Source organism: Pleurodeles waltl, chromosome 5 (assembly GCF_031143425.1).
Source record: "Pleurodeles waltl isolate 20211129_DDA chromosome 5, aPleWal1.hap1.20221129, whole genome shotgun sequence".
NCBI classification, from domain to species: domain Eukaryota; kingdom Metazoa; phylum Chordata; class Amphibia; order Caudata; family Salamandridae; genus Pleurodeles; species Pleurodeles waltl.
Genome location: NC_090444.1, coordinates 1,600,243,752 through 1,600,253,605, shown reverse-complemented (window position 1 = coordinate 1,600,253,605; position 9,854 = coordinate 1,600,243,752). Strand labels below are relative to the sequence as shown.

The window sequence follows — 9,854 nt, the reverse complement described above, 5'->3', positions numbered from 1 at the left end:
ATAAAAAATGCGCTTGCGCAGTGTAGCGTTTTCGCTTGGAATCCAGCGAAATGTCATTTTTTTTTATTTTAAGGCAAGGCACGGAGGCCAATATTATGCAGTCTTCTGTCTACTAGTTGATACGAATGTGTCAGTTGTGCCTGGCTCTGAAATGGCCGCTGCGGTTCCAGCCTATCAATCCGTCGAGAGCTGAAAAAAACGGAACCAAAGTGACGTCTCTTTCTGGCAGAAGGAGGAGGCTGGACTCACACGCAGAACAGCCGCAGAGCTCAATGAGGTCTCTGGGGGCCCGGACTAAACCGATCAGCGCTGGTTTGATCTGGCACGTCTCCATGGCAACGGCAGCTGCGCTATAAATACGACCGACTGAGAACGCCCGGCGTAACTTGTCAGCTTCGAGCTAAGGACGAGGACTGTGTTTAAGCGTTTGTCCGCGTCAACGGCTTTTACTGCCCGTGCCTCTGCTGAGCCTCGGGATCGCCTTGGATTTTCTCTTTAGGAACAGTCGTGCCTCCATGGGTACAATCTTCGTAAATGCTTTTTAAGGTAAGTTTGGGTGTTTTTCCTTTATTAAAACAGCGATCAGATTTCAAGTGTAGAGAGGACTTGTTTCAACGGGATATTTAGCAGGACCTGGGCAGGTTGGGGAAAGTCGATAGGGTTGCCGTTCCTAGAACAGGGACATTACTGTCTGCCGAAATAGGGGCTACATTGTAATCTCCTCCTTCCCCCCCCAGTGGGGCCGGCGCCTTCTCCTCGGGCATTCCGGTAGTTATTGATGACGGGGATACACACTGCTAATGCGCCACAAACTAGTTTGGTGGATAGTGTAGTAGGCCAAAGCAGTGCTCTCGACAGGCGTACACGTGGGTCCTACCTACATCAGACATCTCATTGTAACTGGACAGCTACGGGGACCGCCTTCTTACCGCCGGGTTGGCGGAAGGGTATGAGGCATAGTCGGTGGGCGGGGCACCTCATTGGAATCTGGTGACGTAGTTCCCTGTTCATCACCACCTGTTTCTGAGCCCCATTGCAACGGCGGCCTCGCCGCCTGCCGCGTGGACAAGGTACGGCATTACTTCAGAGCTCCTCGGGAGTCTACGTCAGCTGAGACTCGAAACGGAGGCGATGGTTGCGGTTTGCTACCTTTTAAGCCCTTCTGCCTACGTGAGCCCTTAAAGGGATAGCTTGATTCCAACACATAAGTAATTTAATCGGCACGCCTTTTCAGTTTTTATTTTTTTATTTTTTATTATTAAATGCCTTCTTAACTAGCACCCAACTGTCCGAAAGTGTCTTAACTCGAAGCTACGCCTTTTACCCGTATGGAAGTGTCGCCTCCGACCTCGTGAAACTGGAACGTCACGTGTTATGGGGATAACGTTTTTTTAAATATTTATTTGTATCCCGTTTTTAAGATAAATAGATAATACGTTTTCTGTTTTTACAGAACAGCAGCAGTAAAACATCCTACCAGGGCTCCTCGGTGAGCCTGAGCCTTGCCTTGTACTTGCCGGGGTTCTATTTCACAGGCGAGCCTCCTTGGGAGCAAAGCTGAGGCCCTCTTTGGTGTAAACCCCCATCTCTAACTTGTCCATGTGAGTATTTAAAGTGACTATCGACACTTGTATTTCAAATTTGTAATTTACGCACTTGACGCTCTTTATGAACTCTGTTTCAGTTTGTTGCATAAAGTGCCTACACACCTAACAGAGGGAGCCATGCAGAACTTCAGCAATGATGAATTTGACTTCAGTTTTATTGAAGAAGGATTTTCTGCCAGAGATATCCTGGAGCAGAAGATAAATGAGGTGTCTTATTCTGTAAGTATACTGCAGTGGATACACACTAGATACATGTGTTACTTTTAAGTATATTGTGTCAAGTGTTGTGATAACATTAGTGGTAGGTGATACCTTTTATTTGGCTTGTTGGCAGCTGTTACTGGGGAGCGGGCGAAAGCATGCTAAAATAAGGGCAAATGTATCGTGACAGGATCTGTTGGAATGAATGAAGCTTTAGCGTGGGAAGCGAGGGGGGTGGGGTGGGCGATGTAGCTGTATGACTTTGTTGGTCACCTCGTGGCCACCCACCCTTGTAGCTTACTGGGATTTCTGTATGTAACAGAAGAGATTGTTCATCGTTGCTGGGAGATTTAAGCATTTTAACTGAAGTTTGTAATGTCTTCTTCCTAGGACGACAAAGATGCCTTTTACGTCGCCGATCTTGGTGATATTATCAAGAAACACTTAAGATGGTTTAAAGCTCTACCTCGGGTAACTCCCTTCTATGCTGTGAAATGCAATGACAGCAAAGCAATCGTCAAGACTCTGGCTGCTTTGGGAGCTGGATTTGACTGTGCAAGCAAGGTAGGTTTGTGAAAATGAACCGTGTTCTAGCAAAAGCTTCCCCTAAACCCTAATCCCCTCTTGTTTCCTCCCCGATCGGGAAAATGTATTGTTTAGATCTGCGCCAGTAGCAAGAGCGCACAACACCTGACGGAGTCCATTCACAAGTAAAAGGATGTTTTTGCTTGGTCTGCTCTTGAAAAATTTGCACAGTTGAGTTGATTTTTGCTTTATGGCACGCCGACCACTGTAACGAGTTTCTATTTGTCTATTTCAGACTGAAATACAGATTGTGCAGAGCATCGGCGTGCCGCCGGAAAGGATAATTTATGCGAACCCCTGCAAACAAGTATCTCAAATAAAATATGCTGCTAGCAGCGGGGTCAAGATGATGACATTTGATAGTGAAGTCGAGCTGTTGAAAGTGGCACGAAACCATCCAAATGCAAAGTACGTTCACGATTAATTACAGGTTCTTTCGGAAAGTCGAAGTACATTTTTGTTGTATTAAGGTGCTCCTAAACTTGAGCACCATACGTATTAAGTATTCCTTAATCTGGGAATATCTCAGAAGGGGCTTTTGTTAGATTCGGGGACTCAACCAACATTAGTGTGTTGGGGGTGTATCCTGATTATTTCGTGTCGAATGTGCAACGCGACCCCAAACAGCTAACAGATTTACTTATTTTTAGGTTGGTCTTACGGATTGCAACCGATGACTCCAAGGCGGTCTGTCGCTTGAGTGTAAAGTTCGGCGCAACTCTCAAAACCAGCAGGCTTCTTTTGGAGCGTGCAAGAGAACTGAATATTGATATAATCGGAGTGAGGTCAGTGGGTAGCTCAACCTTAATTTTACTTGGAAGTAACTAAGTTTCATACCTCTGCTGACGGATTGGTAGTAACTGGAGTTTTATTATTTTATTTATACAGCTTCCACGTGGGTAGCGGGTGTACAGATCCCCTCACATATGTTCAGGCGGTTTCTGATGCCCGTTGTGTCTTTGACATGGGGGTAAGCATTGTATTTGTATCAACTTGTTATGGTCTTTAATCTGTCTGTTTATAAGCGGTGCCTGACCATATTTTGTTGAACGTTGTCGAACGTGTTTTTTTTTTTCTTTTTCTAAAGGGAGGAGGCTTGAGGTGGCGTCTATTTCGATGCCTCTTTTGCTCTTTGAGAGTAACTAGTGTTGCTGTAATCTAATTGCATCACCCGTGTAAAACTAACCGGGGGGGGGGGGGTTGAGGGGAACGTCATTCAAAATAGGCCCTCCAAAACGCTGAGAAGTGAGCTTCAACTTCTAACATGCCAAGGCTGTTGTACAATGTACATTCTGGTTTTAAAAGCGAGCAAAAACCTTATGTTGAGGAAGCGCCCGCCTCTTACTGATGTCTGCCGGATATCTAGGTGTTTGTGGTATAACGGATGTAGTTTCTCACATTAGAAAGCCAATCTTTTAATGGATGGTAGAGCACTAAAATGTCCTTATATAAGATCGTTCTCATTTTTATTTTAGGCTGAATTTGGTTTTAACATGCACTTGCTCGATATTGGTGGAGGCTTCCCGGGCTCTGAAGATGTCAGGTTAAAGTTTGAGGAGGTAAGCAAATGTTGCTGGATGGGGGAGTTGATCAAATGATTGTCGAGCAGGATTTTTTGGGGGGGGGGGGGGTTAGGAGGGGAGAGTGGGCTTACTCTGGCGCTGCAACACCCGCCTTTGTAAAGAAACAGTGATAACAGACATTCCCCTGCTTCTGTGTATATATAATATTTAGTTTTTTAATAGCTCCCAATACGAGCAAACAGTCTTATTTTAGCCATAATCGTGTACATTTTTGTGATAACATGTATTTCTTCTCAGATCACAGCAGTTATCAATCCTGCATTGGACAAGTATTTCCCCGCGGATTCAGCCGTGAAGATAATTGCTGAGCCGGGCCGTTACTATGTAGCATCAGCCTTTACTCTGGCAGTTAATATCATCGCAAAAAAAGTTGTTGTAAAGGAACAGTCTGATTCAGATGGTATGTTAACACTTGTCAGTACTAACGTGGCATAGTTTCGTTTGTCAGTTACGATGTAGAAGTAAAATGCTTAAATGACGTGTTCGCGCGCCCCCGCCCAATCGAAGGATTTTTATATAATGTAACTGTATACAGCCTATTTATTGAACCCTCTTCGATCACTTCGTTATGCCTGCCAGCACCGCCTCTGCTTTTAAATCATTGCTTTTTCTTATGTTCCTAGTGTTCTGGCTTAGCGTTTCACACACGTTAAGGTCCCAACACTTAAATCTGTTTTGCAATTTCTTTTCTTCCAGAAGATGATGTCGGTGAGGAAAAGACCCTTATGTATTATGTCAACGATGGTGTCTACGGGTCATTTAACTGCATCTTGTACGATCATGCTCACGTTAAACCTGTTCTGCAAAAGGTACGAATCTGCCTTGGCAGTAGTGTTGGGGGGGTGGGGGGGGAGGGGGGTGTTCCCGGGGTTTTGGATAACTATATTAAGCCTTAATCTATGCAATGTCTCTATTGAAAGTCTAAAGCCTTTCATTACTGTAAAGACTGCTAGGGATTTGCATTTTACGGCCCCGAACGTGACTCTGGCAACTGAGGGTAGTAACCCTTATTTAACAGCACCAATTAACAGAAGTCAAAGGAACTCTAATCACTTTCTCCTTCTGTTTTTAGAAGCCCAAACCAGATGAGCGATACTTTTCTAGCAGCATTTGGGGACCAACCTGCGACGGCCTTGATCGCATAGTGGAGCGCTTCGATTTGCCTGAGCTGCAAGTTGGTGATTGGATGATATTTGAAAATATGGGAGCCTACACAGTAGCAGCTGCATCAACATTTAATGGATTTCAGAGACCAACCTTGTATTACGTGATGTCAAGACCAGCTTGGTTAGTACTGTTGACAGCACTGTGTGGTGTGTGTGTGGGGGGGGGGGGGGGGTGTTGCATGCCAGTTAAGTAATCCCGTTCAGTAGTACTGTTTTTGGCACTCGTTTATAAAGAAATACTATACACTAGCCCAGTATGGTAGCTCTTTAATTGGGTCAGACAATAGAAAACTTAAGTAGCTGCCCTCAAAGTTACATCCTAGAACAAGGATGTGAAACTTAAACAACTGCTATAGCCTGCAGCAGAAAGACAAACATTCAACACAAGTGTAAAATAAAAGGGAACAGCAGAAAGGTCAATATTGGAGTATTAGGCCACAAAGTTCAATTTGCTTTGTGTCTGGTAACTTAACTGTGTAGGTTGTAGTGACACTTGTAGTAGGTTGGGGTGTGTTCCTCTCTTCTCCCCCACCACCACACACACCCACACAACTTATGATGCATTCCTGAACCTCGTATATCCAAGCTCGCACACCAACTGACATGATGCAGGATAGCCTAATTAGTTCCATGTACACATGAACAAATGCCTTGGCATGTCACTTTGTACCCAACTTAACAATCCTCTTGCTCCCATTCATTGACCTGCGTTTTGGTTAGTGGCTGGGGTTTACATACGACTCTGTAGCAAGTACAACAATTTGGTAAATTGTATCTAAAATACGACTCGGAGTAGTTTGTACCATTTCGTTTTTCTTACACGTTGTGCTAATATTGTTGTATTCTTCTTACCTGCAGGCAAATTATGGAACAAATCAAGGAGTGCGGAATCCCTGAAGTTGAGCAGGATGTCGGTGCTCTGCCACTATCGTGCGCATGGGAAAGTGGCATAGAAAACCATGCTGCGTCTTGTCCTTCAGCTCGTGTTAATGTGTAAACTGTATTTATTCTGATTCTGTAGTAGCAAGTTGTGTATGCAGTTTTGGGACCATTAGATTTTTAATAGGATATACAAACTTGCTTAATTATATGGCCAGCATCAATGCAACAAAATGGATGACTGTGAGATGGGGTCACATTTATCTGTGTTCCTATGGAAACTAATTTTGTATATTTTCATTTTTTCAAATGCTACATAAATCAGTCGCTGTCAGTCAAGCATTTGTAGCTTGTGTATTGACAGTCTGGGCTGGTCTTACTGTTTTTTAAATATTTTTTTTAATAAAGTTCTTAAAATACCATTGTCTGTTTTGCTTATACGTTATTGTAGAACGAACTCCCTGATAATGTTTAGCATTAGCGTACCATTGACACTATATGCTCAAAACGATTTAAACTACATAGCATGCATTTCCATGGTCACACACACTTAGCTTTGACTACCAAAAGCAGGTTCTCGATGTCTGAAAAGTTTTAGCAAACCACCTTCACTGGCTCCGATATGGGCCAGACAACCCTGGTTCTTGACCTTTCTCAATGTTTGTGTGTTGTACCCCACGAGAAAAGCTTCCCTCAACAAGCCAGACCACCTTATGCATGGTCAAGGCAAGATCAGACATCTGGACCCCAGGCAGCTCAATGTAGCAATTTGGCATCTGTAGTCCTAGCTTAGTTGGAGGAAAGCTGTGTATCTGATGTGGTTGTCACCACGTTTTAATAAACTCTGTCCAGTTTTTCATTTGAAAAACCTTAGCATCCCTAATGGACATTCCAGTGACAAATCTACTGGTGAATTCCGGAAATGACCCATCTCTTCCCCCCCCCCCCCCCCCCCCTCCAACAACCTGGCACAATAAATTACTTTAAGGGACCACACTAGCAGTAAACTCTGTACACGTTTTATGTAAAGCTGTTAACTACTCTGGCCCACTTCAGGTGACCAGCACAGAGCCAGTCACTGGGACCAAAGAGGTCCAGTTGTAATGTATGTTCAGACTCTGTTGGCACCATAGGATTTAACGGAGTTGTCATGGTGCAGGGGATCCAGGATGCTGATGCAGGGGAGGGGCGGCTTAATCTTTCTGTGGCCACACCTTGTGCCACAAACATTGTGGGTGCCTTTGGTCATAGGGGTCCATGTCCAGCCAAAAACTAGTTGCCACCGGACTCTGGTTATAGCAAAACCAGTAGTTCCATTTAACAGGAGAGTAACTTTCTTGCTGGGTAACCAAATCCCACTCCAGCAACTCTCCTTGGTCCAACAGACTCCAACTCTTGAGGGTCAGGACTCAGTCTGCCAGGGTGATCAGACATTTTTGGCTATCGAGGCAGGCATCTTCATCCTTGTGGTCCTGTAGCTGTAACAGGAAGCCGTCCAGGTGTCTCTTGTAGTCTCTACTTGTGTCTGAGACTCAAGGATGACTTGAGCAGGACACAAGTTGGCCCTCTTTGCAGACACAAGGAGCAGCTCGTGCAGTCCAGGCTTTGGTGCAGCCTCTTTCCTGGGAACAGCTGATAGTCCCTCGAGCCTCTGTCCAGTAAAGCTACCGTAAAGGGAAGGCTTACATTTTTAGATAATTACTAAAAATGTTCAAAAATTCGTTGCCGCTTTGCCTTTTATTTCAAGGTTGTGTTGGTGCATTTCAGTTATGTATGTTTATGTGGAAAAAAAACCTGCTTATGTTCATAAGAATTTGACATGTCACATCAAGCTATAACATAACTGTTGCAAAATTACTGACCAACTGGAAAACTATGCTGCCACAAAATGCCAGCCCAACAGACCGCAAAGCTCTAATGTAGCAGCACTTTCTTGCACATACAAAATCAATCTCAAAAGAAAAGTGCTACATTATAGCAATTTATTAAGGTTACTACAGTATAACATGTTGTTAGATGTCATGTTCCATGCAAATTTATTTTCTGATGGATACACCTACCTGTGGATTCCTCACTAAGAATTCTCCCCTCGCGCCAGCCTCGACGGAAATGTCTTCTAGCTCTGCATGTCGACGATGACGTGTCAATCGCCAACTCCACGCGACACTGTATGACATCCAGGCAATAAGCCCTCGTCGACGTGCAGACGCCAGTTCCCTTTTTTACGTGCCTGAGTAACGGTTAATTCTTCGAGGCTCACAGGGAGCTACTGTTTCAGACAACAGTTACAATGTCGCAGCCAAGGAAATCCGGCTTTAAACCATGTAACCAGTGAGGGGTCGGATGTCTGTTACCGATCCCCATGAGAATTGCCTCTGGTGCCTTAGCTCCGACCATGAGGTCGAGTCATGCGGCTCCTGCCAGTGCATGAACCCTAAGGCACTTAAAGAGAGGGAGGCGAAATTGTTCTTGGCTCGATCCAAGAAAAAGGAGAGACGTCATTGGAGGGAGTCTTCTTCGAGATCTCGTCACCATCATAGTGACTCTCGGCGCCGATCGATCAAGGGACGGTCTAGATCGAGATCGGCTTCTCCGTCAGCTCAGTGCCGTCCGATGTGGGAGATTAGCCTGACCGTCACCCCTCCACCTCCTATGACCCCGTCACCCGGGTCGGTCTTTGAGGTCGAGCCTCCCCAGAGGCCAGGAAGCTCTCCTAGCCAGGAGTTACCTGGACCTTCTTCGGCGTCTATGCCGGCGCAGCAACACTACCCGGCTTTCCCAACTCCGGGAATGGATCCTGCGGCGTTCTTAAACGCCATGTTTAACATATTTACTTCCATGGCGCCGGGTGGAAGTCAAGCAGGTCCGTCTGGCCCATTGGCCTTTAATTTGGGCGTTCCGGAGTCTTATAAATCGACACCCTTCACTCAATTTTTATCTGCTGCACCTGAAGCGGTGCCGATGCCCTTGACGTCGCCCAGAAGACTGGCTACACCTGCTTCAGCGCCCTTGGATTCGCCTCGGATCCGATCCGCAGTCAAGGTTCCTGTGGAGCCGGAGGGTCCGGTGTCGGATGGATCCGAGGTTCGGACACCGATGGAGATCTTTGGCGTCGGCCGACGCTTTATCGACATTTGGTCTGTAACTTGTGCCTGTCACCCGAGCACAAAAAAGAAACGTGTGAGGCCTGTCGAGCGTTTCGGTCAAGAAAAACGCTCCGAGACCGAAGAGCCAGAAGGTTACAGATGGTGTCCACGCCGACAGGACAACAACGGTTCGAGGAAGAGGGAGAAGAAGAAACATTCTCCATCCACGAATCGGATTCCGAAGAATTCGACGTCTAAGAAACCGTGAGTAAGACGTCGAAACAAGCATCATACAGAAAAACAGACTAGGCCCAGGGGACGCCACTGCCGACAGGCCATGGCTCAACCCATAAAGTAGGTGACCGTCCATCGGCACCGAAAAAAGGCGAGCTGGTGCCGAGATCGTCCGACTCAGGTCGAGACACAGGCACGCAGCAATCTCAGGATCGAGAAACTGCTGCAGAAAAGGGTCGACACCGAGGCAGCGGCACCAAAGCTGCTCGGCACAGAGATAGCGGCACCGAAGATGGTCGACGCCAAGAAGGTTCGACACCGAAAAAGAGGAAAATCTCTTCGGAGCCGAAAACAACAAAAGACACGGTTTCGGTGCCAAAACGCCCAGCAACCGAACCGAAAGCCAGTTCCTACTCAGAGGAACACTCACTGTCCTCCCAACTTCAAAAACACAGATTTGAGGAGGAATTACAAACAACAGCTGTAGATCACACGCAAAAGCGGATCTTTATA

At 45.9% G+C, this 9,854-nt stretch overlaps 1 protein-coding gene across 1 annotated transcript; it reads left to right on the top strand.

Annotated features, from left to right (window-relative positions):
* Positions 1-242: 242 nt before the first annotated feature.
* Positions 243-6,443, top strand: ODC1 (ornithine decarboxylase 1). The gene is made up of 12 exons (XM_069235929.1): positions 243-546; positions 1,454-1,601; positions 1,685-1,826; positions 2,199-2,372; positions 2,629-2,801; positions 3,044-3,178; positions 3,282-3,363; positions 3,869-3,952; positions 4,214-4,376; positions 4,673-4,785; positions 5,049-5,263; positions 6,001-6,443. The coding sequence occupies exons 3-12, from the start codon at positions 1,725-1,727 to the stop codon at positions 6,137-6,139; spliced, it is 1,380 nt and encodes a 459-aa protein (XP_069092030.1). The 5' UTR covers positions 243-546; positions 1,454-1,601; positions 1,685-1,724; the 3' UTR covers positions 6,140-6,443.
* Positions 6,444-9,854: the final 3,411 nt, after the last annotated feature.

Coding starts and splice junctions, on each gene's coding strand:
- ODC1 (XM_069235929.1), top strand. CDS start 1,725: ATGCAGAACTTCAGCAATGATGAATTTGACTTCAGTTTTATTGAAGAA. Junction 2,373..2,628: donor GATTTGACTGTGCAAGCAAG/GTAGGTTTGTGA, acceptor TGTCTATTTCAG/ACTGAAATACAGATTGTGCA. Junction 3,364..3,868: donor GTTGTGTCTTTGACATGGGG/GTAAGCATTGTA, acceptor TTTTTATTTTAG/GCTGAATTTGGTTTTAACAT.